General features: G+C 58.1%; 4 protein-coding genes across 17 annotated transcripts in view; 3 read left to right on the top strand and 1 right to left on the bottom strand.

Moving 5' to 3' along the window:
• The window catches only part of Dot1l (DOT1 like histone lysine methyltransferase), a 37,657-nt gene extending 26,315 nt beyond the window's left edge, over positions 1-11,342 (top strand). For 2 of the 5 annotated variants that reach the window (XM_006240959.4, XM_039079392.2), the window contains exons 15-28: positions 133-246; positions 645-736; positions 824-925; positions 1,129-1,266; positions 1,577-1,702; positions 1,861-2,345; positions 2,433-2,568; positions 3,060-3,206; positions 3,812-3,941; positions 4,470-5,047; positions 5,248-5,453; positions 6,191-6,255; positions 6,493-7,443; positions 8,048-11,342. In XM_006240959.4, the coding sequence (XP_006241021.1) occupies positions 133-246; positions 645-736; positions 824-925; positions 1,129-1,266; positions 1,577-1,702; positions 1,861-2,345; positions 2,433-2,568; positions 3,060-3,206; positions 3,812-3,941; positions 4,470-5,047; positions 5,248-5,453; positions 6,191-6,255; positions 6,493-7,443; positions 8,048-8,643 (3,866 nt within the window). In that variant the 3' untranslated portion in view covers positions 8,644-11,342. Of the gene's footprint in view, positions 1-132; positions 247-644; positions 737-823; positions 926-1,128; positions 1,267-1,576; positions 1,703-1,860; positions 2,346-2,432; positions 2,569-3,059; positions 3,207-3,811; positions 3,942-4,469; positions 5,048-5,247; positions 5,454-6,190; positions 6,256-6,492 lie in introns of all 5 variants that reach the window. The other 3 variants (XR_010052992.1, NM_001108733.2, XM_063263742.1) reach the window with 3 other exon arrangements.
• Positions 9,788-14,581, bottom strand: Plekhj1 (pleckstrin homology domain containing J1). Of its 10 annotated transcripts, none has more exons than XM_039079011.2 (6): positions 14,307-14,485; positions 13,944-14,193; positions 13,637-13,703; positions 12,552-12,642; positions 12,411-12,474; positions 9,788-10,197 (listed from the first exon to the last, which is right to left on the bottom strand). In XM_039079011.2, exons 1-6 carry the CDS (start codon positions 14,483-14,485, stop codon positions 9,955-9,957), a joined length of 894 nt encoding a protein of 297 aa, XP_038934939.2. In that variant the 3' UTR covers positions 9,788-9,954. The 10 variants fall into 10 exon arrangements, with proteins under 10 accessions (XP_038934939.2, XP_038934943.1, XP_038934941.1 ...); XM_039079015.2 differs by lacking the exon at positions 14,307-14,485 and adding an exon at positions 13,774-13,841 and having other exon boundaries at positions 13,944-14,078; NM_001108072.3 differs by lacking the exons at positions 9,788-10,197; positions 14,307-14,485 and adding exons at positions 11,947-12,343; positions 13,774-13,841 and having other exon boundaries at positions 13,944-14,133.
• Positions 14,576-20,599, top strand: Sf3a2 (splicing factor 3A subunit 2). Its single transcript, NM_001011986.1, has 9 exons — positions 14,576-14,620; positions 17,016-17,177; positions 17,287-17,358; positions 18,157-18,203; positions 18,547-18,656; positions 19,183-19,232; positions 19,314-19,454; positions 19,543-19,611; positions 19,689-20,599. Exons 2-9 carry the CDS (start codon positions 17,052-17,054, stop codon positions 20,487-20,489), a joined length of 1,416 nt encoding a protein of 471 aa, NP_001011986.1. The 5' UTR covers positions 14,576-14,620; positions 17,016-17,051; the 3' UTR covers positions 20,490-20,599.
• A 314-nt stretch (positions 20,600-20,913) lies between these two features.
• Amh (anti-Mullerian hormone) lies at positions 20,914-23,330 on the top strand. Its single transcript, NM_012902.2, has 5 exons — positions 20,914-21,321; positions 21,655-21,797; positions 21,965-22,073; positions 22,161-22,320; positions 22,421-23,330. Exons 1-5 carry the CDS (start codon positions 20,922-20,924, stop codon positions 23,268-23,270), a joined length of 1,662 nt encoding a protein of 553 aa, NP_037034.1. The 5' UTR covers positions 20,914-20,921; the 3' UTR covers positions 23,271-23,330.
• Positions 23,331-23,610: the final 280 nt, after the last annotated feature.

Raw genomic sequence — 23,610 nt, 5'->3', positions numbered from 1 at the left:
GAGCCTCTGCTGTGTGCCAGGAGGAGCCCAGTGCATTTGGATCCCATGGCTGTTTCAAACCTCAGATTTGACAAATTTGTTGCCCTCAGTAGTTGTGTTGGTAGCTGACGGGGCCCTGCCTCTCTCCTGCAGATGCATACAGGGCCCCCCACAGCCCGTTCTACCAGCTACCTCCGAGCACGCCGCTGCACTCGCCCGACCCACTGCTAGTGGCTCCCACCCCACCCGCGCTGCAGAAGCTGTTAGGTGGGTCCTAGTTCTGATCTTGAAACCCTTCTTGGGGGCTATGCAAGTGGTCGGGTCCCAGTCAAGCCCACGCTGCATGGCCTGGCTTAGGGTGGCTTATGTTGGCCTCTGTTGAGTAGCTGAGATTGACTCACCTCAGGCACCTAGAGCCACATCTGGGCGCCTGTGTGACTGACCTCTCAGTATTTGGGGAGCTCTGTGGAGAAAACTCGCTGTACGGGGAAGGCTGGCAGGAGAGATCTGCTCCTGGGATGTAGGGCTGTCCATTCTGCCAAGAGGGACCCTCCCGCACTGTGAGACAAGGGGAAATTACAGCAGGACGGGCCCAATGGCCTCCCTTGTCTGATGGCCACCATCCTGCATCAGCTCTGTCTTACATGCTGTGCTTGGGCCTCCAGAGTCCTTCAAGATCCAGTACCTGCAGTTCCTGGCCTACACGAAGACCCCGCAGTACAAGGCCAACCTGCAGCAGCTTCTGGACCAGGAGAAGGTGTGCAGGCTCTGCCTCAATGTCAGTGCTCAGCTTAGGGCTGCCTGGGGGTGCTCTGTGGTCACCTTCTCCTGTCTTCCTCTGCAGGAGAAGAACACACAACTGCTGGGTACAGCCCAGCAGCTCTTCAGCCATTGCCAGGCACAAAAGGAAGAGATCCGCAGGCTGTTCCAGCAGAAGCTGGATGAGGTGACTGGAGGCTGCCTGTCCACTTCAGCAGATACCTGACCCAGGGTTTGGGGCAATCAAAGATAGCTTCCCTTGTCCTTGTGGAAGCAGTGACACAGAACGGCCTCAGCTGTACTTGGATCAGAGCTGTAGGGTGGCTGTCAGCCCTTTTGTTCCTGTGAACTGGGACTCTACTCACGGTGCTTTGTCTTCTGCATCCCCAGTTGGGCGTGAAGGCACTGACCTACAATGACCTGATTCAGGCCCAGAAGGAAATCTCTGCCCACAACCAGCAGCTGCGGGAGCAGTCGGAACAGCTGGAGAAGGACAACAGCGAGCTTCGGAGCCAGAGCCTGCGGCTGGTGCGTGCAGGGGCTGCCGCTGCTGAGTGTGCATGCATGGGGTGGAGGCTGGAGTGCCCACTCGGCTGGCCCAGATGTGTGCTCTGGTGCCGGACTTGCTTCCTCCCCTCCATGCTCTTGCTGGACTCTTTCCATCTTTCTGTCTTGCCAGGGTCCTGTACCATGTCACTCTGGCCTTTATTACAGTGCTTGTTGGGGGGTGGGCACTGATGCTCTGTGTTACCACTGTAAGAGGGATCTATTGCACTGCCCAGAGAGCCTGGCCCTCGATCTCTTTGGCTGCTGAGACTTCCTGTCCATGTATTCACAGCTCAGGGCCCGGTGCGAAGAGCTGAGGCTTGACTGGTCCACCTTGTCCCTGGAGAACCTGCGGAAAGAGAAGCAGGCCCTGCGGAGCCAGATCTCAGAGAAGCAGCGGCACTGCCTAGAGCTGCAGGTAGGCTACTGGGATGATGCATCAGACCCCATCTTCACCCTCAGAAGGGCACCTGTGAGGATGGACAACAGGAGTGTGCATGTCCTTGGGCCACCACGTGCCACCTACCCTGCTGGGCAGAGTCTGGGCTGCTCTGTGACACCCCTCCTACCCTGTAGATCAGCATCGTGGAGCTGGAGAAGACCCAGCGCCAGCAGGAGCTCCTGCAGTTGAAGTCCTGTGTGCCACCAGATGACGCTCTGTCCCTGCACCTGCGTGGCAAGGGTGCCCTGGGCCGCGAGCTGGAGTCTGACGCTGGGCGCTTGCGCCTTGAGCTGGACTGTGCCAAGCTCTCCCTCCCACACCTCAGCAGCATGAGCCCTGAGCTGTCCATGAATGGCCATGCCGCCAGCTATGAGCTCTGCGGTGCAGCTAGTCGGCCCTCGTCCAAGCAGAACACCCCCCAGTATCTGGCCTCCCCCTTGGACCAGGAGGTCGTGCCCTGCACCCCTAGCCACAGTGGCCGGCCTCGGCTGGAGAAGCTGTCTGGCCTGGCTTTGCCTGACTACACCCGGTTGTCACCGGCCAAGATTGTGTTGAGGCGGCACCTGAGCCAGGACCACACCGGGGCCAGCAAAGCAGCTACTAGTGAGCCACACCCTCGGTGAGGACGAGTGCACATAGTGGCTCTGCCACCATTGCTGCCCTGTGCCTGCTGGACATGGGCAGAGTGACCGGCCTTTTGTTGCAGGCCAGAGCATGCCAAGGAGAACAGCCTTCCCTACCAGAGCCCTGGCTTGTCGAACAGCATGAAGCTCAGCCCCCAGGATCCACCGCTGGCCTCCCCGGCAACCTCACCCCTCACTTCCGAGAGGGGTAGTGAGAAGGTAAGGGCCGCTCTAAAGAAGCTGCCTGGTGTGAGGAGTGGATGGGCAACTACAGTGCCCAAGGGCATCCTCGTCTGTAGGATGCTGGAGCTTAGTTTGGAGACCTGGGAAGGAAATGGGGACTGGCATTCCGAGACTTCATGATGTGGTTATAGTCGAGTGTGTCAGAGCCTTCCTCGGGTGTCCTTGGGGGACTCATGCTTACAGGTTAGAGTTAGTTGCTTGGGGGATCTGGAGTGGGACCAAGGGGTTGGAGTCTCCACTACATTTACAGAGATGGAATGAGGTTTGGGAGGAACAGGCAGGGTCCTTGTGAGGCCTGGCAGTCCACAGTGACAGGTCTCAGAAACAGAGGAGTGTGCACTGTCCTCAACTCCACACAAGGACCTTGAAGGAGCTATCAGCCCGTGACCTGAGGATATAGCTTCTGTGGTGGGTCTGTGGCTGAGCTGCCATCCAGGCCTCGGTGACACATGGCTGTCTATTGGCAGGGTGTAAAGGAGCGTGCCTACAGCAGCCATGGGGAGACCATCACCAGCCTGCCTGTCAGCATTCCACTCAGCACAGTACAGCCCAACAAGCTGCCTGTCAGCATCCCGCTAGCCAGCGTGGTGCTGCCCAGCCGTGCCGAGAGGGCGGTGAGTTGCCAGACCAGGTGGTGGTGATCGTGGTGGTGACACTGGCTGTGGTTGGCTTCAGGAGCAACCGTGGTCTTTATGACTGTTGAATGCTGTTGTGATTGAGCCCAGAACTGCCAAGGGCCATGTCCACAGCTAATTCTGCTGCCGTGGAGTTAGGCCCTGGGTGTATTTTGTGAGATGCATAAGCAGAGGAGAAATGGAAAAGTCCTCTTAGGATGTTTTAGCCACTCAAGCAGCAGGGGAAGGCACGGCCCCATGCTGCTGTTTCTGATTGCTGGCCGTCAGGAAGGAGTGGCCTGTCGTTCACAGAGGGTGGGCTGGGCCCACAGTGCAACCCTGCCTTCCTCTTGCCTTACTTGAGGCAGTGTCTAGTGTGTCCCAGGTCACATGTAGTTGTGGCTGGCCTTGGCTTGGGACCATCTTATTCCTGTCCCACTCCTTGTTAACTAGATGTGACCTGGTCTTCGGCTTGGACTCTGAGCTTAGCACAGCTCTGTCCTCTGTGGTCTGCCCTGCTCTGCCCTCTACCCTTCTGCCCCATTGCCCCTGGTTGGGCCTGCTGCTGTGGCCCCGGCTCTCACTAGGTGGGGTTTCTCTTGCAGAGGAGCACTCCCAGCCCTGTGCCCCAGCCTCGAGACTCCTCATCCACACTTGAGAAGCAGATTGGTGCTTCCACCCATGGTGCAGGGGGTGCTGCGGCAGGAAGCAGGAGCCTCACTGTGGCGCCCACAGGTGACCTTTGCACTCGCACCCCATTGGGGCTGAATCCCTGGGGAGAAGATGCCACTGTGGGACAGAAATAGGGACCAAGGTTACATAGTGTGTAGCCCTGAGGTTCTGAGCCCAGGATCCTGTTTGGGGAAGGTGGACCTCTAGTTTTCTGCTGACTTGTTTTGGGCTAGGTCAGGCCAGGCACCTTTTCCTGAGGGATGCTTAAAGTCTGGACCATTTCCTGAAAGCTGTCCTGTGCTGGGGTCAGCTGGGCCTTGAAGGTTTCGACAGCTCACAGAAGGGGTAGCACCCTTTGTGCCCTGGTGTTTGGAGGTGACTGAAGTCAGGAGGCTTCTTCCTCTTTGAGTCTGGTCCACCCACATCTGCTGGTGCTCAGAATGCCAACCTCAGAGTCCTGTAGCCTCCAGCTCTTCTAGAAAGCTGTTCCTGACTTCAGTTTGTCCCTTCCACGGTGAGGTGTCCTCATCGCCCCTACCAGTATGCTTGGCTTCCTTGCTTTCCGTAAGAAATTGCTATCTTCATTGGTAGGTTTCTATGCTGGTTCGGTGGCCATCAGTGGGGCTCTGGCCAGCAGCCCAGCACCTCTGGCCTCTGGAATGGAATCTGCTGTTTTTGAGGAGTCCTCTGGCCCCAGCAGCCTCTTTGGCACCATGGGGTCTCGCAGCACACCGCCACAACATCCACCTCTCCTGCCGCAGTCTCGCAACTCGGGCCCTGCCTCTCCTGCCCACCAGCTCGCAGCCAGTCCCCGCCTGAGTGTGACCACCCAGGGCTCACTGCCAGACACCGGCAAAGGGGAGCTGCCTGCTGATCCTGCCTTCTCAGACCCAGAGAGTGAAGCTAAGAGGAGGATTGTGTTCAGCATTTCAGCTGGTGCCAGCTCCAGGCAGTCGCCTTCCACCAGGCACAGCCCCTTGACCTCTGGCACCCGTGGGGATTGTGTTCAGAGCCATGGGCAGGACAGTCGTAAGCGTAGCAGAAGGAAGCGTGCATCAGCTGGAACGCCTAGCCTCACCACGGGTGTGTCCCCCAAGCGCCGAGCTCTGCCAACCGTCGCTGGCCTCTTTACACAGTCTTCGGGGTCGCCTCTCAATCTCACCTCCATGGTAAGTGCAGGCCCTGTAGAGCAGAGTGGGCAAGCGCCACTCAGGTGGCCTGTGGGGCTCCAGGGCAGCTAAGGACGTGGGGTACAAGGACAGTGGCTGGTGTGCTGGCTCTCTCCTCTCTCTACTTGTACTTCCACAAGGTCCCCAAGACCCTAGCCTGGGCATGTGGTTCACTCATCTGCCCTGCCCTGACTTCATAGGTCAGCAACATCAACCAGCCCCTGGAGATCACAGCCATCTCATCCCCGGAGAGCTCACTGAAGAGCTCCCCCACACCCTACCAGGACCATGACCAGCCTCCAGTGCTCAGGAAGGAGCGGCCCCTGGGCCCAACTAATGGGGCCCACTACTCTCCGCTGACGTCAGATGAGGAGCCAGGCTCGGAGGACGAGCCCAGCAGTGCCCGGTGAGTGCTGAGTAGGCAGCTCTGCAGGGTGACAGTCTTGGACCAGGCTCTGGCTGTGTCACCCAGTCCTCTAGGTGTCACTTTTCGTTCTGACCTCCCTGGTCAGGGTAGTGTTCTTACTGTGCACTTCCTTTGCTTTTCTTGGTGAATGCTGACGGGGGCCTGCGTGGGGCCTGTGTATGTGTCCCGGCTACACACTTACACTGTGCTGCCCTGCAGACCAGTTGAGCACTGATGAGGTCCTGCTGTACAGCTTCCGGGTGTCCTGTGGCCTCACTGCTGCACACATGACATCTGCTCATGCTTTGGCTTTGGCTTTGCCAACATGAGAGAGTGCCACCATTCCCACTGACCCACCAAGTACACCACTGTGGACCACGTACACCACTGTGGGCCAAGTACACCACTGTGAAGGAGCACATGTGCTGCCGCCCTGGAGCTGTGCCTCTGTTGCAGGGCTCAGGATAGCAAGCTCTTCCCAGGTTGCCCTGCTTCAGATAACAATTGTCACCATGTTCCTTGGTCTAATGCCACAGCCCAGGCAGACCTCCTGGGTCCTCAGCACAGTAGCCCATGCACAGGCCTTAGTACTGCCAGTTGCCCAGATTCACTCTGGCTTTATTCAGGGGTCTTTCCCTGGGGGGCTTGAGGGCAGCCTGTGGACCCTCCATTTCCTGAGAGTCTCAGGTCCTCTCTCGGCACATAGACTCACCTAAATGACCATTTTCTTTGCACAGAATTGAGAGAAAAATTGCAACAATCTCTTTAGAAAGCAAATCTCCCCCGAAGACACTGGAAAATGGTGAGTTTTCTGCTCTCTGCCTGGAGCCTGAAGGTGGGGGAGCCCTGTGCTCAGGGCAGGCCTGCCCGGGACTGCATCTGTTACATGAATGGTCGGGAGGGTAGGACCGAGACGCCTTGTTGTCCTAAGCAACAGAAACTTAGCATTGCATCAGCCTCTTGGCCCTCCTCAGCTCTCAGCATCGCTGCCTGACACTGTGCCCTGACACTGCTCATGGCCACTGACCTCTCCCCTCAGGTGGTGGCTTAGTGGGAAGGAAGCCGGTCCCCTCAGGCGAGCCTGTCAACAGCAGCAAATGGAAGTCCACCTTCTCACCCATCTCCGACCTCGGCTTGGCCAAGGCCATGGACAGTCCGCTACAGGCCAGCTCTGCACTGAGCCACAGCCCCCTCTTCTCTTTCCGGCCGTCCTTGGAGGAGCCTGCTGCTGAGGCCAAGCCCTCCACCCACCCAAGGAAAAGTTTTGCGGGCTCTCTGGCTGCAGCTGAGGGGCCAAGCCCTGGCACCAACCCTCCCAACAGCCTGGCCTTCAGTGGGGGCCTTGCTGCAGACCTCGGTTTACATAGCTTCAATGACGGTGCTTCCCTCTCCCACAAGGGCCCGGAGGTGGCGGGCCTGAGCGCCTCCCTGAGCTTCCCATCCCAGAGGGGCAAGGACAGTACCACAGAGGCCAACCCCTTCCTCAGCAGGCGGCAGCCGGAGGGCCTGGGTGGCCTGAAGGGTGAGGGCAATGCAAGCAAGGAGTCAGGAGAGAGCCTGCCCCTGTGTGGGCCCTCAGACAAGGTCTCACTGCCACACGGCAGCAGGGCCAGCAAAGGCCGTGACCGCGAGCTGGACTTCAAGGGCGGCCACAACCTCTTCATCTCTGCTGCAGCCGTGCCTCCAGGTGGCCTCCTTGGTGGCCCTGGTCTTGTAACTGTGGCTTCCTCTGCGGGCAGTGCGACACCCTCTGCCCAGGCTCCCCGGCCTTTCCTGAGCACCTTTGCCCCTGGGCCCCAGTTTACTCTGGGCCCCATGTCCCTGCAGGCCAACCTGGGCTCTGTGGCCGGCTCCTCTGTGCTGCAGTCCTTGTTCAGCACTGTGCCAGCTGCTGCAGGCCTGGTGCATGTGTCATCCACTGCGACCCGACTGACCAACTCACACACCATGGGCAGCTTCTCCTCTGGGGTGGCCGGCGGAACCGTTGGAGGTAGGCAAGGAAGGGCCAACTTCTGAGGACTTCTGGCCCCAGTCCAGGAGCTCAGTCCCTCACCAGCTACTCAGGCTCCTTCCAAGCTCTCTAGAGGGCATAAGGGGAGTGCAGCCTCCTGCCAATGCAAGGCCACAGACCCAAGGTGTGTGAGGAGGAGACTGCTGGCTGCCTCATAACACATGCCTCTTGTTTTCAGAAGACCACGGTGCACTTAACTAGGGCAGTACTTTCTTCTGGGGCCTCCCCTGTTTGAGGTGACCACCCACATGCCTCATGGCTGGTCCGTGGAAGTGGGCCTGGTGCGAATGAGTCCAGGAGGGCCTGCTCGGACTGCTCAGACGCAGGGCGGAGCGGAGCCTGGGCCACAGGCCCGGCGTGGTGCTGTGCTGGCTGGGCAGGGGCGGGCAAGTGGGCCCGAGGGGCAGGGCCTCGGCCTGGCAGGTAAGTGTCCCACACTGAGCCTACTGCTTGCTCCTTGTGCCTGCGCTTGGACCGGAGTCACGCTGTCCTCTGCTTCTCCCCGCTGGCGGCTGTGCTCCTCTTGCTTCGCCTGCCTGGAGTGTGCCGCCTGTTGAAGCTGCTTTTTCTCTCCTGTTTACAGGTGTCTTTACCCACGCGGTGCCCTCCGCCTCTGCTCACCCGTTTGGAGCTGGTGTCGGCAGCGGGGCTGTGTGTAGCAGTGCCACGCTGGGCCTGAGCCCGCTGCAGGCGGCGGCCAGCACCTCGGCTTCTTCCTTTCAGGCCGCGGCTTCTGTTGAGACTCGGCCGCCCCCTCCACCTCCCCTACTTCCTCCTCAGCATCTCGGCCGGCCTCCTGCAGGGCCACCTGTCCTCCATGCACCCCCTCCTCCTAACGTCGCCTTGCCTCCTCCGCCTGCGCTGCTGGCTTCTAACCCTGAGCCAGTGCTTCTGCAGAGCCTGGCCTCCCTCCCGGCTAACAACGCTTTCTTACCCCCCTCCTCTGCCTCCTCTCTGCAGCCTGCTAATGCCTCTCTATCTGTCAAGCTCGCCTCCCTCCCACACAAGGTCTCCCGCCCCTCCTTCACGGTGCACCACCAGCCCCTGCCCCGGCTGGCCCTGGCGCAGGCCGCGCCCGCCGCACCACAGGCCAGCACCTCGGGGCCATCTGCTGTGTGGGTTTCCCTTGGCATGCCGCCTCCTTATGCCGCGCACCTTTCAGGGGTTAAGCCTCGATAAAGACCTTGCTTAGCTAGCAGTTCATGTTCTGTAAGGTAAGGCTAGAGCCAAACCGTCCTCCTTTCCCAGAAGACGGCTGGCAGGGCTCAGCAGATGCCTGGGGTCCTGAGGAGTAGAGATGGGAGGCAAAGGGAGGCAGGCAGGGCCGCCATTGTGCAAGAGTACCTGGCCCTCAGCCAGGCGCTGAGAGGACAGCCGAAGTGATAAGATTCACTGTGTGGTAAACCGGAGGAGCCAAGGTTAGCCCACACCCACTGTGGGGCTCCTGGCCCACAGCAGTTCATAATGATGGGGCTGCAGTTTTATCTTTAGCCTCCACCCTCAAGTCCAGCTGCGCAGAGGAGATTAAGGGGTAATCAGTGGGTGAGGTTCTAGGCTGTCCATGAGCAGGCACCTGCCTGGGGTAGCCTGGTATCCTTGAGCATAGAGTTGGCACTTGAGGTCCAGGGAGGCCCACCTACCTCTCCCTGAACAGAGACTGAAGCCCTGCCTGGCTATCAGCCCTGTAAGTGACGAAGAGCCCAGTGGCGGCCCTCTGGCTTCTCCCTTGGCTATGGTGCTGTGCTACAGTAGCCTGGGCAGAGACGGCAGCCTGGCCATCGCCCTCTAGAGGTCCTAGGGCTAGGACCTCTCCAGCTGACCCACTCTGGGTGCTCACAAGGCAGACCTGGAGGGGGCTGGGCCCACTGGCACCTGCCAGGAATGCCCCCATCCCCGCCCTTGTGTCCTGCTGGGCAGCTCAGCTGAGGCAGGCATGTTGAATTTGCCTAACCTGTGCCCCTCCTCCCCGCAGGTAATTAGGACTTCTACTACCTCAGCCACGACCTATGCAAGGACGGTGTGGACCAAGCCTGCAGCCTGCGCCAGGCCGGCGGAGCCGGACGTGGAGCCACTGTGAATTGGCGGCACCGCAGGAGGTGCTGGACTGGTCCAGTTTGTACTGTCAATAGTTTTAGATAAAGTATTTATCGTTTTTTTTTTTTTTTAAAGTATAAGCAATTCTTACTTTATTCCATCAAAGTCGTCCAAGGCAACCTCTTGAGACGTCTAAGTGTCTGTGAGAGAGAATAATATGAAGACTTGGCCTGCTGGGCTGGCCACCATGAGGATGTCTGACTCCGTCCCGGTGCTATCTCACCAGCAAGCCCAGGCCTGCCCAGACCCACCTCTGCCCTGGTGCTGCCCCAAACGTGGACTGTGGCCAAACAGTTCTCAGATGTGCCCCCAACACCTTGTTCTGACGCCAAAGGCACGCCTGGCATGCTCGATGGGGGCTGATCTCCAGTCTCCCTCCTTGGAACTTGCCTGCTGTCACTGTGAATACCCCACTGTTAATCCTGTGGCTTCGGGCGTGCCTTTGCAGTGGGTGTGGACTAGGCTGGGGCAGGAATGGGGGTTCCCAGCTGGGCTGAGTGGTGCTGACAGGTGAGGGCCACTACTGCAGGGCTCAGTGGCTCCTGTGACAAGTGCATTTACTTTGTAATTCTTTGCTTTTCTGGCTCGGGCATGCTGGTCAGGTGACGTGGGGTTGGCCCAATCTGGGTCCCCTGGCATCTGTGTATAAGAGAGTCACACGATCAGTGACAGTATTTTATAGAGATTTGATGGAGATTTATAAATTTCATAGACTTGACTGCATTTATTTTTAGATTGTATAATGCACAGTGAACTTTAAAGGAAAGAAAAGTGAGGAGGAAAAATACTTTTATTTATTCAGATGCACAAAAAAAGAAAAAAAATGGCGCTGGCCAGGGACCCTGCAGGAGTGCGGCCCAGATGTGCTGGGCTGCCCAGGGCCTCTGGTCACTATGGTCGTCACCTGCCTGTGTCTAGGAGCTGCTTCCTGGTCCTGGGGATAGGTGCACTGGGAGTGACTGCAGGGGTCAGGGCGGACTTGACTTTCTGAGAAGGTCCTGACTGCTCACTTCTAGTTGTGGGTTGGTGGCTATGAGGGGAAAGGTCATGTGGCTCCACCCCCACCCCAACCTACTTCCCAAAGCAGTTGTGAAGATGGTGCTGGTGTCCCCTCCCTCCCTCCCTCCGCTCCCCTCCCCGCGATGGTGCTCATGTTTGGCAGGCCTGTTTCTGTGCACCACAGCTCACTAAGGTGCTGCAGAACAGGGAGCCGAAACAAAAGCTAGCAAACCCCAGGCTTGGAACAAAACCTTGAGTGAACACTGTACGCACGGCCCACTATCCTGGCAGCTGCTTCAGCAGTCGCTGCCTCCACCTTACTTGAGAGTTAGGGGACAGACACTGCATGTTCATGGCCCAGTGGCCACAGGTGCTCCAGGCACAGCTGCAAGTCCTCTCCTGAGCCCGTAAGAAAGGGACCCACAGTAAACTGACCATGCTGCATGGTGGCCCCAGGCACTCTGGGGCTGATGGTCCTAGTATAAGATAAGGCTGCCTCAGACGTCCTTGCCAACCCAAGGTTGCTGCAGGGCTTTGAGCTCAGGAACTGATAGCAAGCCCTACTCCCACGCTAGCCCAGAGGAACACACCTCCCAGTTCCCACCCTCAACCTACACAGCTCTTTTGACAGCCTGGCCTGTTTGTAACTTGATGCAGCATCGCTCTGCCTTGTAATGACCTCTGTACTTAACGGGTGCGTTGTTCTCTTCCCTTGGTCTCCCCAAGGCATCTCACACATTGTTGCTGCCTCCAGACTATGATAAATAAAGCCGTTTCCACTTGAACCCTTCAGTGCAGTCTTCTTTGCCTGTTGTCTGACCTGGACTAGAAGAGCAGCAAGCCTATCTCCTGTGAGGCTGACAGTGACACTTTGGGAGGACATAGTCTCACTTAAGAATCCAATCCTGGGGTTGGGGATTTAGCTCAGCGGTAGAGTGCTTGCCTAGCAAACGCAAGGCCCTGGGTTCAGTCCCCAGCTCCGGAAAAAAAAAAAGAAAGAAAAAAAAAAAGAATCCAATCCTGACTAAGACAATGTTTAGAAAGCCAGGACTTATGTGTCCCTTACCACTTGGGCAGAACACTGCCTTTCCGCGTCAGGGCACCTAGGACTCCCACTTATATGTGTATGACCCGGAAAGCCCGTATCTCCCCATTAAGCATATCCAGCCCAGGATCAGGCACATGGAAAACAAAGGCTTGTTCGCCCCAAAATCCTGCCTGTAGCTGCACCTGCACTTCTGCGTGTTCCACCAACCCACCTTTCCTGGTTGTTTTGTTTTTCCAGACAGGGTTTCTCTCTCTAGCCCTGGCTGTCTTGGAAAGAGCCTCTTCTCTCTGCCCCCTAAATAGTGCCCACCAGCAATGTCTCCCTCCTTTTTCTCACTCCAATGTGATTCACAAAAGAGGTACCTTTATTAAAGAGTGGGCTCAGCACTGAAGGCCAGCACCAACGCCTGCTCTATCAGCAGGAGTGGGGTTCACAGCTTTAGCATTATACATTCATCTGGCCATGGACAGGGGCGCTGTCCCTGGATGTGCACAGTCAAAGGGTGCCAGCAGGGAGATGGCAGGGAGAGCAAGGACCACAGACCCTGCCTACCTCCTCTGGACCTTTGAACAGATGTATTTAAACCTATTTAAAAAACAAAACTTCCCAGGGTAGCCGGGGGCCCAGAGGGGGTCAGTCCAACACATGTAGCTGGGAGCCAATGCAAGAAGCATCCTTAGGCAGGCTACTCAGCTGGAACCTGGCCTCCTCGGAGATGCCGAACTGCTCCAGCGGGTCCTGTGGAATGCACAGTGATTGTGAGCAGGGCCAGGGAAAACTGCCCGGTCCCTCCAGCCCCACACACCTTGCCGGTCATCTTCCTGATCTCATTCCTGTAGAAGATGAGGCTCCGTCTCATGTATTCGTAGCTGGAGGAAAGGGCTGGGCTCACTGGTCACATTCCCCCATGTTTCCACCCAGCTCCCAGCAGTCCCTAAAGCCCCACCTGGCCCGCTGCAGAGCCTCCATCCATTCCTGGCACTGCTCTTGGCTACAGCATTCAAAGTGATATTTCCTGCTGAGGTCTTCCACGAAGCCTGGAAAGGGATAAAGGAAAGACGCCACCTCTTGTCACTGTCAGGTTGGTCTATATCCTGCTGGCCCCAAGTCCCAGCTTCTTCTCAACAGGGTTTCAAACTGAACTTGTTTCAAACTTGTTCTAACACCAAGCCATCTTCTGCCTGTCACAGGCTGAAGAATCCTGACCTCTGAACTCACAAATAGGGGACCCACTGGGAAGTTGGATTATTGGGAATGTAATTGGCTAAGTAAGGTCATTCCCAAAATAAATGGGAATAGGACAGGGCAGATGGCTCAGTGGTTAAAGTGCCTCATGTAATCGTGAGGCCCTGAGTTCAAGCCCCAGCAGTGCACGTCAAAGAGCAGAGTGCAACTCCGTGCTGAAGAGACCGATTTGCTGGCCGGTCAATATAGCTTAAAAACAAGTCCGGGTTGGGACAGTGAGGTGGCCAAGCAGGTAGGAGCCTGCTGACAAGCCTAATGACCAGTGTTTTATGTTGGAGGCCTACACAGTGGAAGATGAAATCCAACTACACAAGTTTTCCGCTGGCCTTTCTGGCATACTCACACCCAGAAACCCATGCGTGCACATGTACAAGAAGCAGAAAATAGGGGTACAGATGGAGAACCCCACTGGATGACAGAGGTAGACACGATGGACAAATCTCTACAAGGTACGCAGCAGAAAGACCTCTCCAGAGGTGAAGGCTGAGACAGGTGTCCTTCAAGGCCTCAAAGCCCTGCCCGCACACTCACTCCCACGGCAGAGACTGCTTCAGTTATACACACCAAGTTCACAGACTGCACCTCTCTCGGCCGTAAACCGGCAGAGGATCGGGGAAGAAACTAAGATGAGAACCTGACCCAGTGGTCACTCTGAGTGACAGCTGGGACAGTCATGGGCCACCAGCGGACGCGAGATCCAGGACAAATGGAGATTCCTAAGGGAGTAAAAAGGATCGCGTGCGCGGAGCAGAGTCCGGGGTGGAAAGTGGGGAACAGAACACTTACTGATGGAGAAGCCTCCCGGCTCTTCCTGGGCCACTCTGCAGCGCTCCAGCAACAGGGCTCCGAGGGGCTGCGCGAGACACGGCCATGAGCACCGGCCTCTGGGCCGCGCGGGTCCCCCGCGCCCCCCACACCCCTACCTCGGCCTCGTCCGGGCGGAAGTAAAAGAGGAAGTTGACCACCAGCTTCACCAGCCGCCTCTTGGCCACTGCAGGCAGAGGGCGGTGTCAGCGCGCAACTGCTGTCATCCGCCCACCGGGGAACCCCGCGGCCCGCCCAAGTGTCCCAGCCCCGGCCCGGACCAGCTCACCGCTGCCCTTCTTGGGGCCCCGCATGCCCAGCTCGGCCGCCATCTCTGCCGGCTGCCGGGACAGCGCTTGCAACTCTTTCTCGTTGTACCGCATCTCGCCGCCCGGATCCGCGCGAACCAAAACGCGCCCTGCCTCTCGGCCGCCGTCCTGCCCGAAGCCGCTACTAGCGCCACAAAAGTCTCAGGAAGCGACCTCGTAAGTCCCAACGGTGCTACTGCGCCTGCGCGTTGTTGGGCGTGTTGCGTGACGCTAGTTGGTGGGTCAGCACAGTAGAACAAGGAGTCGGACGGGAAGGAAATCGCCCGTCCTTAAATAACCGTCAGACACACTGAACGTGGGGTGTAAATTTAGACTCATAGCACCTCACGATACGCGAAGCTCGTTCCCGGGCCTGTGAACCCTGAGGTTTAAGTCCTGTCGCGATAGTCAGCGCCAACAGAGTTAGGGCGGAGCAAGAATTCGTAGACAATGCAGTGCGCACGCGTACTCCGTGTCCCGGCGCTCTTTTTTTTTTCTCCCGCCTCCCGTAGGGGGAGTCCATTCGCTGGGCATGCGCACACATGAAACTCCGCCTTCCTTGCCCCCGGAAGTGATTGCTCAAGCGGTCGTGCGCATGCGCACAACAAAATCGCGGCATTCGGGGAGGTTAAGCCCAGTTACCGAGGCCTTGGTGTTGGTAAGGAACTACGCGGTTTGTCGGTGGCGGCTGCCCCGTCTGTGGGTCTTGAAAGTAGGAGCGAGAGCGTGGGGCCTGGCGGGGCAGCGGCCGCCCTTTCCCCTTAGGCGTGGCGCACCCTCGCCCTAAGAGCGCGGTCTCGCGAGGTCCTTTGAGTCGTGGCGTGATCGCGGACTTTTGTGGCGGTTCCGTGGCCTCTAGGGTGGTTCGGGTTCTTGGAATGTCATTTAACCTGCTTGTTTGCCTCAGTTTCCCTCGCCGTTAGTCAGGGCCATGGCGACTACTGCTCCTGTCCACTGTAGTAGGTCTGTTGCTCGGATTAAAAGATAACGGTATATGCATTTAAAAGTGATTTGCGGGGTTGGGGATTTAGCTCAGTGGTAGAGCGCTTGCCTAGCAAGCGCAAGGCCCTGAGTTCGGTCCCCAGCTCCGAAAAATAGAAAAAAGAAAAAAAAAGTGATTTGCCTTTAGACCAGGCAGGCCTTCTCCCAGACCGTGACCTTAACATATACTACTCTTCTGTTTCTATTGATCGTTCATCGGTAATCTTAGAGTAGTCCGTGAGGTCGCACGGCTCCCAACCATTCATCCTGGTCTCTTGTCCCAGGCTTCACTTGTGAGTCCATCCAGTCATCGGCACAATTTTACTTTATTTCAGACAGCGTCTCACGGCATAACTGAGGCTGACCTGGAACCCTGTGTGGACTAGGCCGATTTCGAGCTCACATACACTCCCATACCTCTGCCTCCCGCATACTGAGATTTACAGCGTGTGCCACTACACTTGACTGTTTTGTTTTAAGGAAGGTTTATTTTGACTGATAGTATGAAGGTGCAGTCCACTATGGTGGTCGTGTTACAGCCATAGTCAGGAAGCAGATAAAAGCTGGTATTGGAATCCCTTTCCCGTGTTTTTAAAGATTTTTTTTCCAAATGTGTGTCCATGTGGAGCTTCATGTGTGAGTATGATAACGTCAAGTCCAGGAGAGACTGTCAGGTTCCCTGGAGCTGGAGTTTCTGGTGGTTGTGATCTGCCACTAAGTCATCTTGCCAGCCTACCCAGCACCCTTTTGTCTTTTATTTGAGACAGATCTCACTGCACAGCCCAGTTTGGTCTCAAATTATACCCATCATCTTTCTACCTTGGCCTCTAAGGGAGCTGGAAGGAAATGTATACACTGCCATGCCCCATGTTTTCTGTTTCCTGAGGTTGGGAACTGTTGGTGGGCTGAGGCGGTAGTTCATTGGTGAGCGTTTGCAAAACTTTGTGCTCCATCCACTGGGCCAAGCAGTATGCTCACCCAGGCCAGTTTTATTCTGCTTTCCTTCCAAAGCTGATGAACTACATTTCTGCAGTGGATATCCATGCACTCAACCTCAAGCATGCCCCCCCAGGGGACCCAGTGCATGCTGGACAAGTGTTCTCCTTGAGTGGCACCGTCAAGTCTGTGGATGGACACCCAGCCTCCCTGGGGAGGCCAGCCACAGAGTCCTATGTTCTCAAGAGTTGTCTTTGCCTGAGCCTGGAGTGGTTTTCCATCCTGCTGCTGCTGCTTGTGGGTGCCCCTAACTCTGAGAAGCCAATTGATTCTCCCACCGTTTGGCTGTACTCTCGTGTCTGGCCAGCTTCATCTCTGGGAGTGTGTCTGTTGGTAGCTCTGGATGATGTAGACGATGCCCTTCTCAGTCTTTGGCTGAGTACAAAACATCTAATAGGCTGCTCCTGTCCCGCCACTTCAGTGTACACCTCTCAAGCCGTCCCTCTCAGCACCTAGAGCATCCTGTATCCTTTGCCTTCTGGCCTCTTCCTCCTTGACAGCCAGTGCTGTCAGTGGCCTGTCAGCCTTGAGCACACTCTAGTGACATTGTAGTAACTGGGTACCTGCCCTCAAGGTTCTTGGTCACATTTGTAGAGCCCCTTGTGCTATGGGAGGCACCAGTGATGATGACAAGAGCTGTCTCTACTTGTCTCCTGGTCGCTGGCCCTGGGTTTACTGTAGGTTTACCAGTAGACTGAGTAGTCTTAAGTGTTCTGCCTCAGGTAACACTGTCTGGAGGCTTTGGCTGAGCCTCCAAGGTGAGACCCTTGGTATCGAGCATTCCTTGTGTCAGGCAGAGGAGGGTGTGTCCTCTAATGCCAGCAGAGGTAGGCAGAGGCCAGCCTAATGTGTGAGGAGAGTTCTAAGATAGCCATGACTACGTAGAGACTCCTCCCTCAATAATAACAACAACAATAATAGTAATCATATGTTACATCAGGGAGAGGCGGCTCAATGGTAGTCACAGCACTTGGGAGGATCAGGAGGTCAGAGAAGGGATGGCTTGCATGCTGGGCCATCCCGCGGTCCTAGCATCATCAGCAGGGTTCTAAGCCTTAGTCTTCCTTGCTCCCCAGGTTTCTCCTGTCCCCTAAAGTACCCAGGCCTGCATCATGGACTTTCAGCACCGACCTGGAGGCAAAACTGGGAGTGGGGGCGTGGCCTCCTCCTCAGAGAGCAACCGGGATCGAAGAGAGCGCCTGCGGCAACTGGCCCTGGAAACCATCGACATCAATAAGGTGGGGGAGGGAGAGTCTCCAGGCCTGCAGAGCCCTCACCTTGCCCACCTTGGTCCTTGGGTCCCGGGGCCAGGCTGTGCGGTCTCACGGTACATTTCTTCACTCCCAGGACCCGTATTTCATGAAGAACCACCTGGGATCCTATGAGTGCAAACTCTGCTTGACTCTGCATAACAATGAGGTACCTGCCCACCAGACTTCCACCATTCTGCACTGGCCTGGTGACACTGGTCGGCCTTGGACCTGTCACCTGGAGCCAACCACTCCCTTAGTATTGCTCTGGTTTCCTTGAATTCCTTTTTTTCTTATCCCTGGGGGTCAGAGCTCAGCCTAGGGCTTAGCCATGCTGGGTAAGAAGTGAACTTCATCCCTGGTCAGTCCTTGAGGCAGCACTGACTAGCCTGGGGCTCACTGTACTCCTGATGCCCCTGCCTCTGTCCCTGCCGGCCCTCTAACATAACAACACAGGTTGGCTGGGCACCAGCTACTCCTTATCCTTTTCCTCTGACTGTTTGCTCTGTGAATGCCTTGCAAATAGTAATGGATGCCTCTGCACTCTGAGGGCTCAGGGAGAGGTGTGGCTGCTGACTCTTTCTGGGGGGAGAGGACTCTGGGAGTTGCCTCCCCACCCCTCTCACTGGAGGACCAGATCAACAGTGGATGGAACACATTTGGCTGTGTTGACAATGGGGTGGTGATGAGCAGTGCCCTAGGCCCCACACCTCTGTTGGGAGCTCCTTCAAACCGCTGCCCATCCCCGGCGGTGGGCTCAGCACTGAAGACTGACGGTGTTGCTCTACCCCTACTCAGAGGAATCTCTGGGCAGGGATGGGTGCAGTAACAAGTCACAAGTCTCCCAAGTGCAGCCACAGCTACTGTAAGGCCCCGCAGGCTCCCCAGGGCTACCATTACAGCTGCTCTGCGAGGTGCCGGTCCTGCCCGCCCCACCCTCAGCTGCCTGTCTTCTTTCTCTTTGCAGGGGAGCTACCTGGCCCATACCCAAGGGAAGAAACATCAGACTAACTTGTGAGCGCTCACAGCCCTGGTACCCCAGTACCACAACGCTGCTACTCAGGAGGGGACCCTTCACTTGAGCTGTGTGGATGGGGAGGGAAGGGGACAGGTGGCCTGCATCTACATTCTCAGCCCCACCCCCACCCTGTGTTTCAGCCTGACTGTCTCAGTACAGAGCAGATGGCCAAGGGGCAAGGACAGTGGTGGTGCCACATTGTCACCTATCCTGCCCTGCTTGGTGTATCCCAGGGCTGAACCACCCAATCTTCTTGAACTCAGAGAGCAGGGGCTCTGGCACCTGGGTGCTTGGCCTTGGTGACTGGTGGAGGGGCCAAGCACCTGCGTCTGTTCACAGGGCCCGGCGAGCTGCCAAGGAGGCCAAAGAAGCCCCCGCCCAGCCTGCACCAGAGAAGGTCAAGGTGGAGGTGAAGAAGTTTGTGAAGATTGGCCGCCCTGGCTACAAAGGTGTGTGTGTGTGTCTGTGTGTGATGGCCAGCCCACAACTGTGGGCTGTGGCATGAATGAATCCTGGGCTCTGGTACCCGACATACTCTTGACCCTGGGACACACAGCCACCTTCTCTGTTCTCATAGCAGTCATTCCCTTAGTGTTGCCAAGAGCCCCCAGGTGCTGATAAGCACCATTCCTCACTGGCAACTTCCAGAAGAAGGAGGGGGAGGCAGGTGGTTGCAGTCACTGCTCTGGAACCCCTGTGGCCAGAAAACCAGTTATATGACCAGCAGGAACCCTGGGAGCCAAGTTCCCAAGAGTCCTCTTTGGCAGGCAGGGTCCTGGTGAGGCTGACACAGGACTGCCCCGCCATGCTCTTCCGAGACTTCGGCTGCTGTCCCTACTTAGAATGCTGGGTTGGGCTGCCCTCACTTTAGGTCCCAGCCATGTGGCCTCAGGGCAGAGAGGCCAGAACTTGTACGTAGGGACCCTGTTTTGGTGTGCACCCATGCACATGACAGCCCCATCCCCTCTGTTTCAGTGACCAAGCAGAGGGACACAGAGATGGGCCAGCAGAGCCTACTGTTCCAGGTGAGGTGGGACCAGTCGGGTGGACAGGACACAGGGGTTGGGGGCTGTGTTTGTGCCAACACTGCCATGCATGTTCCACAGATTGACTACCCTGAGATTGCAGAGGGTGTCATGCCCCGCCACCGCTTCATGTCTGCCTATGAGCAGAGGATCGAGCCCCCGGACCGCCGCTGGCAGTACCTCCTCATGGCTGCTGAGCCCTATGAGACCATCGCCTTCAAGGTAATGACCCTGCAGGAGAGACAGAGCAGGGCAGCTAGATCCAGCCCTTCCCTGGGGTGCTGCAGCCTCTGCCTCCCTCCCTCCCTAGGTGCCGAGCCGCGAGATCGACAAGGCTGAGGGCAAGTTTTGGACCCACTGGAACCGAGAGACCAAGCAGGTGAGGCTCCGAAGGCCCTGCATGGGTATCCCCCGGCCCCACGCCCTGCCCAGTCACTGACACACCCTCCTCTGCAGTTTTTTCTTCAGTTCCACTTTAAGATGGAGAAGCCCCCAGCCCCTCCCAGCCTCCCAGCAGGACCCCCAGGCGTCAAGCGGCCCCCGCCCCCACTCATGAACGGACTACCTCCTCGCCCACCACTCCCTGATGCCTTGCCCCCACCTCCACCTGGTGGCCTGCCTCTTCCTCCTATGCCCCCCACTGGGCCTGCTCCCTCTGGGCCCCCTGGACCTCCCCAGATGCCCCCACCAGCTCCTGGGGTACACCCCCCAGCCCCAGTAGTACACCCACCAACATCTGGGGTCCATCCCCCAGCTCCTGGGGTGCACCCCCCAGCCCCAGTGGTTCATCCACCAACATCTGGGGTCCATCCCCCAGCTCCTGGGGTCCATCCTCCAGCCCCTGGAGTGCACCCTCCAGCCCCTGGAGTGCACCCACCAGCCCCTGGGGTGCACCCCCCAGCTCCAGGGGTCCACCCCCCAGCTCCAGGGGTCCACCCCCCAGCTCCAGGGGTCCACCCCCCAGCTCCAGGGGTCCACCCTCCTCCATCAGCTGGAGTTCATCCTCAGGCTCCAGGGGTGCATCCACCTGCTCCTGCAGTCCACCCTCAAGCCCCTGGTGTACACCCCCCAGCTCCTGGGATCCACCCTCAGGCACCAGGGGTGCACCCCCAGCCTCCTCCTGGAGTCCACCCTGCTGCCCCAGGGGTCCATCCTCAGCCTCCAGGGGTTCACCCTACTCCTATGCCCCCCATGCTAAGGCCCCCCCTTCCCTCGGATGGCCCTGGGAACATGCCTCCGCCTCCCCCAGGCAACTGAGTAGCCCGCCACCAGCCTCTGTGCTCTGTGTGCTCTTTTCCCATGGCCAGTCCTTGGGAGGTTTTCTATTTTGTCCTGTCCTAAGTCAATTAAACAGCCTCCCCCATGTCTCCCTGTCTGCAGTGTGTGTTTTTGGTAGTGGGGTTGGGTGGGTACTGCTTGTCTCTATGGAAGGCGTGGTGACCTGGGGGATCGTCCAGGTGGGCTCCCCAGGCAGATGGGAACGACCCAAGGACACCTCGGCCTCTGCAGTTGGGGGCTGGCTCTGAGGACAGAAAGCCTTTTGAGACAGCCGCCTCCCACCTGATGGGCATGCAAAGCGCAGCCAGGCACTGTCCCCAAGGTCACCTCAGGGGTTGATAGAGGTGTCCCTCCCAAGCACTCTGGCTCGAATGCATATAAGCAGGACCACCCAGACCCTGCCATGCCACCATGCAGGGGCCACACCTCTCTCTGCTGCTGCTGCTGCTAGCGACTATGGGGGCTGTGTTACAGGCTGACACAGTTGAAGAACTGACCAATACCAGGGGCCTCATCTTCCTTGAAGATGGGGTCTGGCCTCCCAGCAGTCCCCCTGAGCCTTTGTGCCTGGTGGCGGTGAGAGGGGAAGGGGACACAAGCAAGGCTTCCCTGACGGTGGTGGGGGGCCTGCACAGCTATGAGCATGCCTTCCTGGAGGCTGTCCAAGAGTCTCGCTGGGGACCTCAAGACCTAGCCACCTTCGGAGTCTGCAGTACTGACTCCCAGACTACCCTGCCTGCCCTTCAGCGCCTCGGGGCCTGGCTCGGAGAGACTGGGGAACAGCAGTTGCTAGTCCTACATCTGGCTGAAGGTACGTGAAGGACAACATCTCAACACCCTTGTTGCCTTGGGACTAACGGAGGCTCCTCCCAAGGTTTGGGCGGGACCTGTGGAGTGTGGGGGGAAATCCCTAACTTGGTTGCCAAACAGAACCTTGTGGGACACACCTTGTGGGAGCCGTAGTCTGCAAGATGGCAGAACATCCCATGGTCACACCTTCCCAGACAGAAGAGCTGTCACGTCCCTATCTATAAGCAAGGTCTTCATACATGACCCCAGAAGATCCCCGGTTAGAGTCTGACTGAGGGACTTGAGGGACAGATGCTAATGGCCTCAGAGACTCAGCTGTCACCAATATTTGCAGTGATATGGGAGCCTCAGCTCTTGCTGAAGTTCCAAGAGCCTCCACCTGGGGGAGCCAGCCGCTGGGAGCAAGCCCTGTTAGTGCTATACCCTGGACCTGGGCCCCAGGTCACAGTCACAGGAGCTGGACTGCAGGGCACACAGGTACCAGAGACTGGCGTGGGTCCTCTGGTTGGGGGTTGGGGGAGAAGTTGTGCCAGATGGGAGGATTCCTGGGGTGAGGAGTACACCTTGGAGTCTATTCCCAGTCTGGCAGGGGGTGGTGCCTGACCACTTCCCCAGTCCAGTCCAGTGAGTTCCTGTATCCACAGAGCCTCTGCCCTACTCGGGACACCCGCTATTTGGTGCTGACTGTGCACTTTCCAGCGGGGGCCTGGAGCGGCTCGGGGCTCGCCCTAACCCTTCAACCAAGCAAAGAAGGTAGGTCCTGGCAGAGAGGAGGGGACAGTGTGGAAGGAGGCTGCCCTTAGCCCTTGCCCTCAGCCAGCACGCGCCCACCCTCTACAGGTGCCACCCTGACCATCGCTCAGCTGCAGGCCTTTCTGTTTGGCTCTGATTCCCGCTGTTTCACGCGGATGACTCCCACCCTAGTGCTGCTGCCACCCACCGGGCCGACACCGCAGCCAGCACATGGCCAGCTGGACACCGTGCCTTTCCCGCAGCCTGGGTGCGCGCAAGGACGGAGGAGGAAATGGGGAGGTGGGAATGGGTAGAGGGTCCACCACAGCCTCTTGTGCTCACAGCTGGCCCACTTCGTTCTATTCCAGGCTGTCCCTGGAGCCTGAGGACCTGCCACACAGTGCTGACCCCTTCCTAGAGACCCTCACTCGCTTGGTTCGTGCTCTGCGGGGACCTCTGACCCGGGCCTCGAACACTCGTCTGGCCCTGGACCCTGGTGCGCTGGCCAGCTTCCCACAGGGCCTGGTCAACCTTTCAGACCCCGTGGCGCTGGGACGTCTGCTCGATGGGGAGGAACCCCTATTACTGCTGCTGTCACCCGCTGCGGCCACTGTGGGGGAACCTATGCGGCTGCACAGCCCCACATCTGCTCCCTGGGCAGCAGGCCTGGCACGCAGGGTAGCGGTAGAGCTGCAGGCAGCGGCCTCGGAGCTGCGGGACCTCCCAGGCCTGCCACCCACAGCCCCCCCATTGCTGTCGCGCCTACTGGCGCTGTGCCCCAACGACTCCCGCAGCGCCGGGGACCCGCTGCGAGCGCTGCTGCTGCTGAAGGCACTGCAGGGCCTGCGTGCAGAGTGGCGAGGGCGGGAAGGGCGCGGGAGGGCGGGGCGCAGCAAGGGGACAGGGACAGATGGGCTGTGCGCGCTGCGCGAGCTGAGCGTGGACCTTCGAGCAGAGCGCTCAGTGCTCATCCCGGAGACCTACCAAGCCAACAACTGCCAAGGCGCCTGTGCATGGCCACAGTCGGACCGTAACCCACGGTACGGGAACCACGTGGTGCTGCTGCTAAAAATGCAGGCACGCGGGGCCGCCCTGGGTCGCCTGCCCTGCTGTGTGCCCACTGCCTACACCGGCAAGCTGCTCATCAGCCTGTCGGAGGAGCACATCAGCGCGCACCACGTGCCCAACATGGTGGCTACCGAATGCGGCTGCCGGTGATGTCCGCCCTACCCCATCCCCCGTGTCCCCAGTCAGCGCCCCAATAAAGATTAGCAAGCACTCAGCTGGGGTGTCTGTGGGCGGAGAGAACTCCTGACAACCTCCCTTCGCGAATGCAAGGCGTGAGTCCTTCCCATACACCCGGTACTCCCCTATGGGAGAGCTTTCGGTCCCTACCGCTTTTCTGTGTAGCCCTGGCTGTCCTGGGACTCTCTCTGTAGACCAGGCTGGCCTCGAACTCAGAGATCTGCTTGCCTCTGCCTCCCCAGTGCTGGGACTAAACTCCTGGACCTTTTTAAATTAATTTGTATGTGTGGCGGGGAGAGAAGTGTCTGGCCAG

Source organism: Rattus norvegicus, chromosome 7 (assembly GCF_036323735.1).
Source record: "Rattus norvegicus strain BN/NHsdMcwi chromosome 7, GRCr8, whole genome shotgun sequence".
Taxonomy (NCBI): domain Eukaryota; kingdom Metazoa; phylum Chordata; class Mammalia; order Rodentia; family Muridae; genus Rattus; species Rattus norvegicus.
The sequence above is the reverse complement of the archived record's forward strand: the minus strand, read 5'-3'. Positions and strand labels throughout refer to the sequence as shown.